Source organism: Aulonocara stuartgranti (assembly GCF_965226115.1).
Source record: "Aulonocara stuartgranti genome assembly, chromosome: 5".
Taxonomy (NCBI): Eukaryota; Metazoa; Chordata; class Actinopteri; order Cichliformes; family Cichlidae; genus Aulonocara; species Aulonocara stuartgranti.
Genome location: NC_138943.1, coordinates 33,511,394 through 33,528,272, shown reverse-complemented (window position 1 = coordinate 33,528,272; position 16,879 = coordinate 33,511,394). Strand labels below are relative to the sequence as shown.

The window sequence follows — 16,879 nt, the reverse complement described above, 5'->3', positions numbered from 1 at the left end:
CCATCAATAACCCGATTCTGTAAATGTTAAAGTTCCCTTCAAAGCTTTGTCGCACATACGGAACCATAGTTTAGAATAAGGAGTTTATGATGACGGACCGTGAAGATGGACGTACAGTGACATTTTTGTCTAACGGACATTACGGACTTCTCGAGGATTTTCAGTCTGACATATAATTATCTTTTACGACACAGTAACATCTTATTAACACACCAGATAAGCACCTGAATTGACTTAAAAACAATTTTTTTTACCTCATTTCGAGCTTCCTCTATGTTTGAAACAAACTTACTAGTATGTAGCAACACTTCACAAGAGTGAAACGTTTTTCCGGGTTTCATTAGCGTCAGGTACTTGAAACAGGGAGTGACTCCTCTTGATACTAAGACATCTTTGGCTCCACATGATATCTGTACCTGAGTGACAATTCACTCGAGGTAGTTAGCACTCGTGCTGTATCTTACTGAGTAAAAAGGCACTTTTGACACTATGTTAGTTTTTAGGTTGCGGCAAAGGTAGCTAACTAAAATACATAGTCGCTCATTTCCAGATACACCCGATAGGGAATTACGAAGCATTTGCTCTTGTGGTTAGCTAAAGCATGGAGTACCTCAGGACTTTAAAACCCATATTTACAGTAACCCAACACTGGCCACCTGTCAGCCGCATCCAGGCTAGATACTGTTCTAAACTGGCTAGCGCTGTTAACACTGTGAGAGAAAAGAAGAAGACTGTAGACAAGTTCAAGAGTCGGCTATCATCTGGTCCAAGTTTTCAGGATTTCGTTAAAGGGCTTCCAGCTAACAGGAGCCGTGCTGCAGATGAAGAACCCTCAGAAAAGCATGACTATCTCTCTGAAGGCTTGTTGATGGGAAACTCAAGGAAAGGTCGGTGAAAGCCATTTGTTTATTTAGCTTTGAATGTTTGTGGTGATGCTAAAGGGGTTCTTTGGCTTATTGTTGCAGTTTATTTTGAAACCTATGGATGTCAAATGAATGTGAATGACACAGAGATAGCCTGGTCCATACTGCAGAAGAAGGGCTATCAGCGCACAGCTCATCTAAGCGAGGTACAGCTGACTTCTGGTTTTATTTTATGAATCTAGCAGAAGTAACTTTAATGCAGTTTGTTTAAGATGTGCGTGTACTTGCAGGCAGATGTTGTTCTTCTGGTAACGTGCTCTGTAAGGTAGGAGCAAAGATCAAACATGAAAAGTTTTGAAATTTAGTGCTAGGTGATGGCAGCTTTGCAACCTAATCTCTTTTCTTAACAGAGAAAAGGCTGAGCAAACAATATGGAATAGACTGCAACAACTAACAGCTATGAAGAGGAAACGATTAAAGACCCACACACCAATGAAAATTGGAATTTTAGGTGAGTAAGCTCTCATGCACTCAGATGATGGAGGTCACATTAAGGGTACGTTCATGGGTGTGTTTGTCTCAGGCTGTATGGCGGAGAGGCTGAAGATGGAGCTTCTGGAGCGAGAGAAGCTCGTAGATGTCCTCGCCGGTCCAGATGCATACCGGGACCTTCCGCGTCTCTTGGCTGTATCTGATGGAGGTCAGCAGGCGTGCAATGTGCTGCTCTCTTTAGAGGAGACCTATGCTGACGTCATGCCCGTCCACCACGCGCCTCGGGGGCACAGTGCTTTTGTGTATGTTGTTTATCAAATGGTTATCCGCCTTTTCCTGTAACAACGCATCTTCATACTGAATCTGCTGATGGTTTTGTGTACCGGCAGGTCCATCATGCGAGGCTGTGACAACATGTGCAGTTACTGCATTGTTCCCTTCACTCGAGGGAGAGAGAGGAGTCGACCCGTCCGCTCTATCCTGGAGGAAGTTCGTATGCTCTCTGATCAGGTAAGCTGTAACTTCAACATTAAGGTTGGTTGGAAAAACTCCTGCATTTGTAACCACGCAACAACAGAATAGGAAACAAACAAAAAAGAAAGTGACTTTGTGTTTGTGTTTTATGATAAATGCAAAATCTATACCACAATAATTTAACATGACTTATGAAACAAACTCAATTCAGTTTTACTTATATAGCACCAAATCACGAGAAGAGTTGCCTCCAAGCACTTTATGTGGTAAGCAAAAGCCCAGACAATAAAACAACACCCCATGAGCACGCACTTGGCAACAGTGGGAAGGAAAAACTCCCTTTTAAACAGGAAGAAACCTCCAGCAGAACCAGGAAGGGACAGCTATCTGCTGTAACTGGTTGGGGTCGAGGGGAGATAAGACTGAAAACATATGCCATGTTCCTTTCAATAAAGGTTGAAACTATTGATTAAGACCATAATCTCGTCATGAAAGTGTTTATTGAGGTCATGCAATAAGGAAGTCGACAAAATTCTGTACAACCAGTCATTTTTTGATAATAACCCATAAATCATAGACTTCCTGCTATTATAAAAAAGTTTGTAGCTTCTAAGTCTGAAAAATGAAGTTTATGAAAAAGTACATGAAACCTTAAATCTTATTATGGCCAGCAGGGGGCAACAATGCCTCTTATCGTTAAAAAGATGTATGCATCTATAATCAGGGGTGCACATAAGTGGTCCGCAGGTACGTGTCTTTTATTTTGACAGCGCAAGCGCACCTGCGGACCACTTATGTGCACCCCTGATTATGAGTCAACTCACCTGATCTGTCACCTCAGCAATTGCGCTACTTGTCAGTTTGAGGTCTCAGTTGTTACAGTATGATGTTCATTCTGTAATTTAAACTGTCCAGTAAAGTAAAAAAGGAGCTAAAGCAGGGTATGCTTTACCATCTCATTAACAAATCGTTGGGCTGTGAGCTTGGAGCATCCCTCTGTTTCTCAGTCAGATCCACCCCTAACTGGTCTGGTATGGATAAAAGAAGCTAATGTGATGACAGTGAAAACCCTAACATTACAGAGACATTATCCCTCTTTTCTACACAGTAAATGCAATCTCCCTCTTGCTCTGAACATAGACTGTTGTACTGAAGGAATCCAAAGCTTGAATATGATTGGTCAGAGAGCTTTCAGTGCCCAAATATCATCCACCTTGTTTATAGATTCTCCAAATTCATATGTAGATGTGTGTTTATACAGTTTGCACTCTATAGGCAGTAGGCGAGTGCTTTAATAATTATGTCTGGTTCTCTGGTGTTGATTTTGATCCTTTTCTTCTGAATTATTCATGTGTCTGACACTGCTGCAAATTTGTCGTCCTTTGAGTTCAGCTCTCTAAAATGAACACTTGAGTGTGCCTGACGAGTGTGTGCTGGGTGCTTCTGTCAGGGTGTGAAGGAGGTGACGCTGCTGGGTCAGAATGTGAACAGCTACAGGGACACGTCAGACGAGCAGGTCTGTGGTTCAGATGCAACCAAGCTCAGCCGTGGCTTTAAGACAGTCTACCAGACAAAGCGGGGGGGTCTGCGCTTCTCTGACCTGCTCGACCAAGTGTCACGTATCGATCCCAACGTGAGGATCAGATTCACATCACCTCACCCCAAGGATTTTCCTGATGAGGTATTTGCTTTAATATGCTTTTCTTCCTTTGGATATTCACTTGGTTCAGTGAGCCCTGCTCACCTGGTCTGTGTGTCGATCTTACAGGTTTTGCATCTGATTGCGGAGCGAGGGAACATTTGTAAGCAGATCCACCTCCCAGCCCAGAGTGGAAGCAGCCGGGTCCTTAAAGCAATGCGTCGCGGGTAAGAGATTAGTTCACTAGCATATGACTTTGTGAAATTAAACTTAAACACCACTAATTGTCCTCATAACATGTTGTTTTCCTCCTAATATGTACAGCTACACCAGAGAGGCCTACCTCGATCTTGTGAGGAACATAAAGCAGATCATCCCAGGTACTAAAATCAGGTTTCTCCTTCAATTTGTCACCTGTCTCTGGGTATGATTATTACATTTAAACATTCATTTTACTACCTGAGTATCTTTCACTTGTATGTAGAACGAATGTAAAGAGAGCTTGGTATTGTCCATTCATTTTTAACAAAACTTTCTCCTTTTTCCAGGAGAATCCTGAATCTATCTGTAAAATTATAAAATACACTAAGAAATAAGGAAAAGCACCTTCTGTCCTCTTTAACCGCAGTCTGTTTTACATAATTTCTGTTCGTGTGTCAGACGTGAGTCTCAGCAGTGACTTCATCTCAGGCTTCTGTGGTGAAACTGAGGACGACCACCAGCAGACTTTGTCTCTAATCAGAGAGGTGGGCTACAATGTGGGATTCCTTTTTGCTTACAGTATGAGAAAGGTGAGTTCTTCTTACTCTAGAACTCACTTACTTTCTTTTCACCCGTCCTTTAAATGATATGTGATGTAATTGTTTTTCCATGTCTGCCACACATTCAGAAGACGCATGCCTTCCACCGGCTCCAAGATGACGTCCCAGTGGAGGTGAAGCAGCGAAGGCTGGAGGAGTGCATCACCGTGTTCAGAGGAGAAGCTGAAAGGGTCAACGCTGCTCTCATTGGCAGTACACAGCTTGTCCTGGTGGAGGGAGTGAGTAATACACACAGAGTTTACCAGTGTGTTATCAAAATTGTTTTTAAATATATGTTGACCTTCAAATAGCATGATTGCAGGTGGTAGAGCAGTGAACAGTAACTACGTCAGCCACACCCTTGAACCACAGGCCATATGTAAAGGATGGTGTAGCTGTTGTGATGTCACCCATTGGTTTTGGACATTTTGAGCTATATGAGTAAAACACAAACACAAATGTGCACAATTACTGCACAAACTGAAGCACACTTTGTACCTGGTAACAGCCCCATTATATGGCTATTCCATTAAAGAGGCACCAACAGCACATCGTCGAGAGGTCCAGTTCATTGAGTTGTATTAGCCCCCCTAACTTCAAGCCTTGCCAGTGTCCAAATGTACGTCTGTAAACGATGCATGACAGACCCGACCACATATTTGCACTTGTCGCTACACCTCTTTATTGCGGCTGTCGATTTACATACTCGGCTGCAGCTTTTCAGCTACAGCCTACACACAACAACAACAGGACATAGTTAATGTTTTAAGCCGGCAAGACCACGTCCCACCACAATGACATAGTAAAACAAAGTAATAGACTGTACTCATGCTTTTCAGTGCTGTTTAGTTAGATATTTTGACATTTGTTAAGGTTTGTGGTGGTTTACTTGCTGAGGAACTAAGTTTTTTGGCACTTCATTGTGGGCTTAAGGCCTGGATGTTGCTTCTTGACTGGAACTTAAATTGCTTTGAGTCGAAAGAAACTGAATTGGCTGCTTTTGATTTTTATTCAGGAAAGTAAAAGATCTGCTGAGGACCTGTGTGGAAGAACTGATGGCAATATGAAAGTGATTTTCCCCAAAGAGGACGTTCATGTTCAGCCTACAGCATTCAGCACTGTACCCATCAGTGTTGGAGACTATGTGCTGGTGAAGGTAGGATATAATTGATATAGACGGATGCAACTTTAAAGAATATCTGTTGTCTTCTAAAAAAACACAATTTATATGAGCAAGATGTTTGGCAGATTGAATGAGTGTTAGGCCACTACCTGAAATAGTCAAAGCCAAGTTTTAAGGGATCCTTTAGTGCAGTAGTTCCCAAACTACCGTACGCGTACCCTCGGGGGTACGCAAGTGGCTGTAGGGGGTACGCGTGGGTTGGGGTTGGAGTGGGGATCAAAAGTTTTAAAAGCCGAAATTTGCGCTAATGCAGTTTTTTTTGCCTGTCAAATACATGACTATATACCACCCTCTGGTGTTCAGCAAAAAAATAGCTCTGACAAAATACATGGGCGTGATTTGCCCAAATGACTGACACCTAACAGTTGAAGTTGCCTCCAAGCATTCAGTGCAGCGCGAAAATGGACAAGTGGTTAACAAGAAAAAAAGGCCCTACCACAGAGACACCGGCCACAACAACCAATAAGCTCATATCTGAAGATGCATTTTCCAGTGACCGCACAGGTGATTGTTCAACAACAATGTGTTCGTCAGATTTGGATGCTAGCAGTGCTAGCAGGGATGTATCTGTGGTTACTAGCCAAGTGGCTAGCATAGCTGGAGCCAGCCATGTGGAAAGTGATGAAGTGTCTGATGCGGAGCGTCAAAGTGGGAGAAAGCATGACAGCACGGACTGTAACACAACCTCATCAAAGAAGCGCAAATATGATGACAATTATATTTCGCTGGGGTTTACGTGTATAAATATTGGTGGATTTCCCCGGCCACAGTGTGTTATTTGTGCAAAAGTATTGTCTCAGAACTCAATGAAACCTTCACTTTTGCGCAGACATTTAGAGACAAATCATCCCCATTTGAAAAATAAACCAAGGGAATATTTTGAGCGACAGCTAAAATCACTTTCAACAAGTAAAACCTGCATTCAGGTGCCAGATCTTATGAATAAAAACAGACTACAAGCATCTTACATGGTCAGTTACAGAGTGGCTAAAAACAACAAACCCCACACTATTGTGGAGGACCTCATTCTCCCTGCTGCTTTAGATATGGTAGGGACAATGTTGGGGGAAAAGGCAAAAAAGACGATACAGTCCATTCCATCATCAAACAATACTGTCTTACGGCGCATCAATGCAATGTCAGAAAATGTTTTACAGCAGCTACTTCTGCGCATACGCCACAGTGAATGTTATGCAATACAGCTAGATGAGTCCACGGATGTGGCTGGCCTGGCGCATCTTCTCGTATATGTGCGCTACATTCATGAAGGAACCATCAAGGAGGACATGCTGTTCTGTAAACCGCTGGAACAAAGGACAACTGCCGCAGATATTTTTCAAAAGCTGGACACATTCATGAACACACATGGACTCGTGTGGGACAGATGTGTTGGCATCTGTACTGATGGCGCACGGGCCATGACTGGGAGACACGGAGGTGTGGTTTCGCGTGTGCAAGCAGTCGTGCCAGATGCCTCCTGGGTACACTGCAGCATCCACCGAGAGGCTCTTGCTGCAAAGGGAATACCTGTCCGTTTGAAACATGTTTTGGACACGAGTGTAAAAATGGTTAACTTTGTGAAAGCCAGGCCGCTGAACTCCCGCTTATTTGCTGCGTTGTGCAATGAGATGGGCAGCGAGCATGAGACATTATTACTCCACACAGAGGTTCGCTGGCTATCTAGAGGGAAAGTGCTGACCCGTTTCTTTGAGTTGAGGGATGAACTTAAAGTTTTCTTCAGTAACCATCCCTTTGAGCTGTCTGAACATTTGCATGATGAAGAGTACCTTACCTGCCTGGCTTATCTGTGTGATATATTTTCTCGTCTGAACGAGCTCAATCTCGGATTACAAGGCGTTTCTGCAACTATATTCAATGTTCAAGATAAAGTTGAGGCCATGATAAAGAAGTTAAACCTTTGGAAGAACTGCTTGGATACAAACAACACTGAAGTCTTTCCTGTGCTGCATGATTTTCTGTGCTCTAATGATCTCACACTATCTAAAAGTGTAAAGCGCGAATGTAACGTGCACCTTGAGGAGCTGGCGGTGCAGTTACGCCGATACTTCCCAGAGACGGACGGCTCAAATGATTGGATACGTCACCCGTTCACCGCCGTGCCTACTTCGTTATCACCGTCTGACCAGGAGAGCCTAATTGAAATCGCCACAGATGGATCTCTAAAAGTTGAACACGCTCAAAAGAACCTGGCGGATTTCTGGATAGGGCTGCGCACTGAACAGCCCGCGCTGGCTAAGCGCGCTGTCAAGACTCTGATGCCTTTCGCCACCACATACTTATGCGAAAAGGGATTTTCTGCTTTAACAAACATGAAAACAAAATACAGAGCAAGACTTTGTGTGGAAAACGATTTAAGACTCAGCCTTTCCCAAATTGAGCCAAACATTGAAGAGCTGTGTGCCTCTGCTCAAGCACATCCATCACATTAAATAAAGTTCTGTTTAATGAAAGTTCATGGCCTTTATGCTCTCGACAAAAAAGTGAATTCTAATAAATCCTTTGATACACTGCTAGTATTAAGTAGTAAAGTTTGCTATTAAAACTCTGTCATTACTAAAAAATATTGATAAATTCATTTGGTGGTGAGAAATAATCGACTGTGCAGTATTTATCTTTATGCATGCGATATTGCAATGTATTTATAGACACTAATTAAGAGTCGTTCGTAGTAGGGGGTATGCGGCTGAGGGTGACATGTCTCAAGGGGTACGTGGCTGGAAAAAGTTTGGGAAGCACTGCTTTAGTGAATATATCATGTGTTTATGATGTATCATCATGTCAGCAGTTTAATGTTTCTGCTGTAAGCATTGGTTGATCCAACTTTAAATGCTGGGTACACTGTCACCAGTCAGGAAAGTGACTGGAAAAGTGTTTCAGGAATATTGATTATCTTGAATGTATAAATAAGGTTCTTGTATTCAGTCTTTTATTCTCTGGCGTCTTCTTTTGTCTTGTTTTAGATCTTGTCTGCCAACTCCCAGAGCCTGAGAGGTCGAGCTCTCAGTCTCAGCTCCCTGAGAGCCAGAGAAGTGCACTGTAGGACTCCACCTGAGGACCAGCGTGATGAACATGTAGCTCACACTCAACCGTGACTTAAACATGTCACTGATTGATGGACTCGGATGATACCACATCGAACAGACTGCTACATTTCCTTCATCACTTGTTTGACGTTTTTGACAAATGGAGGATGCTTTCAGGTGGACTGTTGCAACAAGCTGTGAAAGTTTCACTTGTAAACAAACTATGGAAGTTTATTAAAAGCTGTTTGAACGATGCCTGACGGTGTTCTGTGTGATACATAAAGTGGCATTTTTTAAGATCATTGAATCATAAGGAGACACATTGTCTTTTATGTGACTTTGTCATTTATTAAGCACTCTAAATTGCCAATGTCTGAACATGCTGTAAGGTAACTTACAAAAAGCAAACAGGGAAGCAAGCGTTAGCTAATATTAGCCGGACGACACCCTAAGGTAAATTCTACAGTCCAATTCTAATCCCAACTAAGGTAAATTCCAACCTGACTTATATGTCAAAATGTAGTCTTGAGAGAAAAAGGTTAATTGCAGGGCTGAAGTAGTAGCTTAGCTTTCTTTTGCCAAAATACTTATTGTTACAAATGAATCATGTCATATTTGTGCAGCTAGCTTGGTTACAGCTAGCCTGGCAACTGTATGCTGCTTGCTAAGATTAATGTCATGTAGCTTCACCCATAAAACCATGTGGAAGTAGCTTATATTTATATTCTTTTAATCTCTACCCACCACAGAGGGATGCATGCAGTTGCAAAAAGACTAGCAGTCTTAAAGTGGTCTATAGACTGGAGCTCAGAAGACATTTTGCTGATGAGTGTGCTGATGATGTCCTTGGCAACTCATTTCACTCATATTAAAAAAGTCCATACGCACTAAATATAGAAATGGTTAACTTCAGAGGAGAACCAATACATAGAAAACACAATATTCTGACTGCTGTCAGAAGTAATACTTATTTAGCTTTTTCTTGGGAATTTCTGCCAGATTATCGTACTCTGACTGTAATTGTGTCTTCATGGAAGGACGCTAGAATGCAGAAAAGAATCCTGGGAGTTTTCAGGAGTGCAGTTCAGCTGAACTGAACATCTGTCCCAATCAGGATGTAGTCCTAGAAGGAACAGTTCACAGCTTTGAGTTAGAAAATCTGCTCATTCCTTAGAAATGTCAAGATTTCTTAATTAGATCTCATGTCATATACAAGAAGCAATACGCTCACATGCATGAAATCGATTAAAAAAAACAACAACAACATATTATCAGTATCTCTGACCTTCAGCACATCAAGCTGGGTGTTCATAAGCTTCATCTTTCCAATTGTGGGCAGTGGGTATCCCTTAGCAAGTTGGACTGCAAAATGAAATTCATAATTTTAGACCACAATTTCACAAATGTGGCAGAATGTCATAATGATATTATAGATGTATTACATAGCATGCACTGGAATCATTCCACCTAATGTAACTTCATACACAAATTCAATTAAGGAAAATACTGACATCAATAAAATTATTGATGAAAACAGTGGAATGTGTTAAAGTAAGGTCTCTGATGAACGTCATTCATTTAAACTGTTAGAAAATAGACTCCCACAGTGCAAATTAAAAACAGCAGACTCATTAGAAGTGGTAAAGAGATGCACAAGGAGATGACCCTGAAGGTGATTCAAAGGTATATATTTTTGGAACATTTTATGATTTCCCCAATAAGAAAATGGGGTAGAATCTTAAAATAAATGGTAAAATATTCAGAAGACCAGTACAAGCTCTATCCCCATGCACTAAACAGAAGTGAAGAAGTTAAAGAATTGAAAAGTGGAGGGAGGGTGGGACACGTCAATGAGAACGAACAGCTGTTAGAACTGGGGGAACGTATATAGATGAGAACCAGGAGGAGCATATTTGGAGGCGTGGTCCCACTCCTGAAATTCCCGATATTTTATCTCCAATAAAAGCAGGAGTGAAGGTAGGTGAGTACAGTTCCTGTACTGTGGTGGAAGTATTCTGGATTCTTGTAAATTACTTGAATAACTTTATCTTTTATGTTTTAAATTCTTAACAACACCTGAGAGGTAAATAATGAACTTCTTCCGATTTCATAAACTTATTGACTTTATAAAATATGAGCTGATAGCCTAAATAAAATCAACAGAAAGAAAGAAAAGGAATGAGAATAGTCTCCATATAAGTAAGAGCTGGGGGTCTGTTTTACACAATACAATATTAATAATTATCCAGACATATGTAGCTAAAAATGATAATCCTGCTGGTCCCTCGTGTTGTTTGTCTAATATTCCCTGGAACTTTGGAGCTGCTGTGAAAATGCAAATGGAAATCCTCTTTGGAGATTTTGGTGAAAAAAAACTCTTTAAATTTCAAAGTGAGGATGAACTCACCATTAACTGTGGGTATCACCACCAATTTGAAGACCCCTTGTAAGATGCTATTGAGGGTGCTGACCTGTAGGTTAGATGTAGGGTTAGTTTGAGTTGCTGATGATTCAGACTGTTATTGTATAGAAATGCACTTCTTACCTGAAAGTCTCCCACATTACTTTTGTCCAGGGTCAGATCCATTCTGTGCAAATTAGACTAAATTAGAACGTGATGTTCATCTTAACAAAGACCTCTCGGCCCTATTTTTCTTTGCCAGTTAACTCACTTGTTGAGGGTGACAGCTGCAGCCAATTTCATTTCACTGACAAACATACGGGCACTCACGCTGGCCTCCTGTCAAGGCAATGGTGGTTCATTTCAGATGGTTTTCTAAAACCACAAAGACAATTTAAGATCATATCAGCTGGGTAACTTACCAAGTTCAGGACAAAAAGAGGCGACAGAGTAGAGTTGGGCTGGATGGCAAAGGCCGTCACTGTGGTGGTGGCCTGGACTGTTGCGTTGTTGGGCTCAAAGGTCAGTGTGGGGGTTTTCTCCATCTTCACCAGCAGCTTCATCATCAGACCTGGGAACTGCTTAGCAATCTGGCAAAGAAAGAATTTCATGTGAAAAACTGCCAAGAATGCGTCACATAAAATGACTGGGATGTGTTGTCACCTCTGGGATAATGACTCCAAACGTTATGGTGTTGAGTCGGATTGGAGAGCTTTTTGGTATCTGGCACGACAAAGTGAGAAAAGTTAGAGATCAGTTTGATGTCCTGAAAAGAAGGTATGAGACTCAGGAGGCAGCAGTTTACCATGTCGTCAGTGATGGACAGGCTGAGGACTCCAGCATTGTTGTAGACGAAGGCTGCAGAGTTGACAGTAAAGGCAGACATGCCGATGTACAACATGTTGTTGTTCTGGGGTGGCAGGTTAAAGGCCGCTGGTGAGAACGGAGGCTCCTGATGTTTCCCGATGTTGTAAAATTCCCCCTGAGAAAGAAGACCCAGAAAACAATGCTCCAGATTTTTTAAAACTAATAAAAATGTTATCTTTAGATTCCTGTAAAAATGTAGTGTTGCATAATTCTTTACCTTCAAGCTCAGATCTATCGAGGACTTTAAAACAGTCGGGGACGATACCATGGAATATTCAATCTCTGCATACTTGTCCACCTTGGCTAAGACTGCATAGAGACAGAAGCTCACTCATGTGTTCATCACCAGTGAAACAGCTGATTGAGTAACTAAACAGGATACTTTACCATTGAGAGTTTTCAGCTGAGGGTTTAAATCAGATACTACAGTGGTGGCCCGAGGGCAGATCTGCAAAGCGGAAGGAAGAAATCTGGTGTTAGACTTTGATTTGTATTGGAGAAAGTCATCATTAAAGGCTCACAAAGACATTTCAAAATTAAACATTTGGTGAACAAAAGAGCAGATGTTAAATAATCACTTAATCGCTTCTCTTAATGGATATCCATGAGCAACATGGATATCCATTAAGAGAAGCTCACAGTTCTCCATGTAGCAGCTTAAAATAACCTAATGAAAAAACATACACAAGTTTTTCTGAGAACAAACAAAATCCTTCTAACTGGGAAAGCAAAGAGATGATGATGTGTTTGTTTAATGATAAACTTAATGCTGCTGCAGTTGAACGTTTCATTCCACATACAGCTTGTTTCATGATTTCAATTAGGCTACATTGTTAGTGTAGCTTGGTTTGTGTTTGTTGCCTCCCTTCCTCCCTGCTTCTGGCTTTCAGTGCATATCTAAGGCTCCTAAGGTTTCCATATTTTGGAGGTAAATCAAAGTATCTTGAAACACTGCGGGCTAAGCCCGAACCAATAAATCTTTACTTCTTTATTTTCATCATTATCCGGTTACTTCAGAGTAACAAATGAAGGAAGATAATGTGAGACACTGTGAACTAGCAGACACCTTACCTAGCAGGTAAAGTGTGTAAGCTGGATTTCTGCTGCATGTAGCAGATTTGACCTCACCTGTTTCTGAATTGCATTGCGCAGAGCCTTATCAATAAACCTTGTGAAGAGATTGTACAGCCAGCTATCAAAAAACAAAACCAGCAGGAATTAGAAGAATTCTGCAGATGAAGTAAAATAGTAAAACCCTTCTCCCTCACAGCTGGGTTTCTCACCTCGCTCCACCATGAAACTTGACCTTTGCACTTCCAACAGCAGCTGAGCAGCTGTCACTGCTGACCGCTGGTCGGCCTGTCTCATCAGTCTTGATGGAGATGTTTGTAGCGATACTGAGACCATTCACATTCAATTCAAAAGACCCGCTGTGCTTTCTGGTAAAAGAGAAAAAATATCTTTTTAAGCAGATAAATTACTTCTCTAAAGAAGAGATGTTACCTCACTCACATTATTCGCAGGTACTTGACCCTCCAGTTTCCATTCAGACTGATGAAGGCATCACCTATAGACATTCTGACTCCAGTCCCTGGCACCAGGTCCACTGAAGACTTTGGTATTCCCACCTTCAATACACGTATACTGGAAGAATTCGTGTTTTGTTTGTTTAAGCGGAAACAGGACAAAATACTTTGTAACAGAATTTAGAGACATGTTGAACAAACTGGAGCCTTACTTTGACAAATTGTACTGGACTTTTCCAATCGGAGACACCCTCTGTTCCCCTGAAAAGTCTGGAACTTGGATAGAATTGAGTTTCTGCTGCATGTCAGCCATGCCCAGTTGCCTGCCTAACAAAATGTAAAGAAAAATAATTTACTGAGCAAACACTGGAGAAATCAGTCCTTTTTGAGCAAGAGGACAGCTTTTACACAAACCTTACCATATTCAATGCCTTTTTCTGTCAACCTGACCTTTACTCCAGGATTGATGCTTAAGAGAGCCCCCAGAACCAGCCAACAGCACAGGAACATCTTCAGAGCTGAGCCATGAAGAATAAGAAGACCAAGGAATATTTATACAAGCACAAAAGCAGAAGAAGCTAAGCTTCTGCTTACGAAATCTATGGGGAAAAATTGGAGAGCAATAAAATCCAGCTTCTTCTTTTAGTGACAGTTTACAAGAACATGTACCAATTCAACAGTCCTGACATACAGAGCTTAGTGGAGCAGCAATGCAAAGCAGTTTATTTCACCACTTCCTAGGGTTGCTTAGAGTGAAAGCCTATGAAAGAGCTAACGGCCATTGCTCCACATGAGACAAGATTGAATGACAAATTACATAATGATGAAGTTTAGTTATACAATCACAACACAGTTATCACACACTTAGTTCATGTGTCTCAACATTTAATTTTGTTAACAAATAAACCACAACAGAAAACTACTAACAATTTGTAATCAGAGCTATACAAAAAACCTCTAACATTAAGTCTTAGAAAAAGTTAAAGACATCTAGCTATGAAATCGAGAGCACCTTAAATTTAGAGTCACACTGAACATCAAAAGTTATCCTGGTGCTATAGACAGCTGAAGATGTTTGTAGGTGCATTTGGCGACAGGTACAGGTGCGACTGTGAACCTGAATGAAACGGTTGCCCATCTTCTAGGAAAGGTGCCCAAACACCATTGCTCTCTCCAAATCCATCCTATTTTTTTCTACTTTTGCTTTTTGCTAGTGTCATTGTTACTGCAAGACACAGTGCAAGAGTGTGACAGAGATACCAGGAGATATGCTGTTAAACAAGGAGAGCAGGACTAGTGACGGCTGCTTTGTGCAATGAGGAACAGAACAAACGCTGTCAGTCGTGCAGTGGGACTTGTGCTTGCAGCCCAGCACCATGTATCCATTGGAATTCCCCAGAGAATACCAGAACTGGCTGGTTTGCTCTGACATCCTGTTTTCATCACACATCGGAGGCTCACACAATTTCTGTTAACAGGGAAAGACTGTCTGGCAAAACAATGACGAGAAATTTGCAAAGAGCGCGTCACTGGTGGGAGCCGTTACTCCTGTACTAGCCCCCCTTGTGTTGTGTTCTGGTCAAATTTGACTTAGTTAATAGTTTTATGTCTGAAAAGTGTTGTTAATTTGATCACACAGACTTAAGATTCTGTGATTTTCTCCACAAAGAGGATGTCAACCCACAACCTAAATTTGATTAATTTGCATAACATTTTGTGTATTTTATTGAGCATTTTTACACTCTTGGTGTTCCTGGTCAAAAATAATCCCATTAATAGAAATGATTCGTTGTTTTCTAAGCCTTGCTCACAGCACTAGCTGGCAGCACCGTGGCAGGTCGATATAGAGTGAGGCTCGTGATTACACATTTGATCACCACACTGGTGAGGAGAAAGAGAAGCCAGGAAACTGACACTGAAGATGGATTAGAGGGGGAAGTGTCAGAAGTTGAATATAATCCAGACCAAGAAATGACTAATGAGGGCGAATCCACTGATGTAGATAATGGCTATGCTGATGCTGATGTCACATTCAAGTCAAAGACTTGGACTTATCCCGACCTGAGAATCAAGGTGGGCTTTTAGCTGAAAATGTCACAAGGTGACCACAGGACAAAGACATATACCGTATCCTGGACTGATCAAATACCCAAATAAAATATTGCCGGTCACTTTTGACTGTGAACACAACAGGTGTTATTTTATGCTTAAAGAGGTTAGGTTAAGTAATAAATTTAAATTATTCCATCGATTTTCCTCTATTAATCTGGGTCCTGAACCATACTGAACAACTATCGTGTTCAGGTATTTTAAAACCGCTAACATCACCTCAGTCTGCTTTTGCTTAGCTAGCAAACCCACTCTCCTCTCAACATCATGAGAGGGAAGAGTTGGTTTAATACTTATAGTTAGCTGACACATCTGATAAGTATATGCACCATAACTGGTCATAGAGATTTAGGTGGGATAAAGACAGTGTGATATAGTAAGCAGCCTAATGGTACAGTCTGGTTTACTTTTTTTATAGATTCATGGTGGAACTTTAGTCCTCCTTTGAAACGAGTTATAGTTGGTTTCACAACAACAATTTCAGAATGCTGCCTCATCCACAGTGCTTAGCTGATTGATCTTGTAGGGTTCATTTTTGTTCCTTCACCTGATTCAAATTGTGAATACTTTCCTTCCCTGAATTTTTCCATGGTTGCAGTGGCGTGTCCAGCGGGGTGGCCTGGGTGGCCTACCACTCCTGCTTGCACACAGCCGTCACATAACACAGATAAACGAAGATCATGTGGTCCAACCAATCTTCTACCTCTTTTTACAACCCTGGAAGAGAGGAGGCTGACCAGGAAGAGGTGAGTAATCACAATGCTGTAAGCATCAGTGGTGGCTATTTCAAGAAAAAAAAATACTGTCATGTATTCACTTCAGCTTTAAATGTTTGTCCTCTGATCTCTAATGACTGGAGCATTTTTAACCTGTTTGTTCCTTTTCGTTACTGCAGCAGGAACGCCAAAGATTCCTGAGCGGGTACTACAGAGTCCAGACTGACACCGATGGGTCCCGCCCCACCGTGCGCTTCCCTTATTGTTTTCTACCAAAAATTGTTAATGTTAATATTGTATGTACTGGGTATGGTGTCGGAGTGGTGGAACAGGTCTTCGTTTACACCACAGATGGAGTTTTTCTCACTCACTCAAGGGCAGTCTCCATTAGAGAGTCTTTAAGTGGCAAATCCATCAGCCACACATTTCTTTACGCATTTCTTTTCCTTCCTACCTACATAGTTACTGCTAAGTTTAAGATATAGAGTAGTAATGATAAGTTATTCGAAATGTACTAATAGTACGTTCAGAATATCTCACCATCTCTTTTTTTTAACTTTTAACTCTGTCAATTCTGTTATAATCCTTCATTTACAATAAATTTTTGACTTTTCATGTTATGACATAAAACAAACAAAATAAAAACCAACTAATCTAAAGTTTTAGATTTTTATTGATTTGATGGGATGTTTCCAAAGGGTCGCGCCTATCTATCTTTTAATGTTTTGTTTTATGTTTTCATTTATTTTACGTTTTTTAAGGTTA

General features: G+C 41.2%; 2 protein-coding genes across 2 annotated transcripts; one reads left to right on the top strand and one right to left on the bottom strand.

The window, feature by feature from the left end:
* The first annotated feature begins 103 nt into the window (after positions 1 to 103).
* cdk5rap1 (CDK5 regulatory subunit associated protein 1) lies at positions 104 to 8,750 on the top strand. The gene is made up of 13 exons (XM_082533857.1): positions 104 to 887; positions 966 to 1,069; positions 1,154 to 1,188; positions 1,274 to 1,374; positions 1,447 to 1,657; positions 1,745 to 1,865; positions 3,280 to 3,510; positions 3,598 to 3,695; positions 3,793 to 3,848; positions 4,129 to 4,259; positions 4,358 to 4,507; positions 5,284 to 5,424; positions 8,433 to 8,750. Exons 1-13 carry the CDS (start codon positions 602 to 604, stop codon positions 8,562 to 8,564), a joined length of 1,797 nt encoding a protein of 598 aa, XP_082389983.1. The 5' UTR covers positions 104 to 601; the 3' UTR covers positions 8,565 to 8,750.
* An 82-nt stretch (positions 8,751 to 8,832) lies between these two features.
* Positions 8,833 to 14,004, bottom strand: LOC309706883 (bactericidal permeability-increasing protein-like). The gene is made up of 15 exons (XM_082533860.1): positions 13,709 to 14,004; positions 13,502 to 13,616; positions 13,276 to 13,407; positions 13,047 to 13,202; positions 12,892 to 12,955; positions 12,151 to 12,211; positions 11,981 to 12,072; positions 11,702 to 11,878; positions 11,560 to 11,619; positions 11,319 to 11,486; positions 11,168 to 11,235; positions 11,041 to 11,083; positions 10,903 to 10,966; positions 9,781 to 9,857; positions 8,833 to 9,618 (listed from the first exon to the last, which is right to left on the bottom strand). The coding sequence occupies exons 1-15, from the start codon at positions 13,797 to 13,799 to the stop codon at positions 9,580 to 9,582; spliced, it is 1,407 nt and encodes a 468-aa protein (XP_082389986.1). The 5' UTR covers positions 13,800 to 14,004; the 3' UTR covers positions 8,833 to 9,579.
* Between the last annotated feature and the right edge of the window lie 2,875 nt (positions 14,005 to 16,879).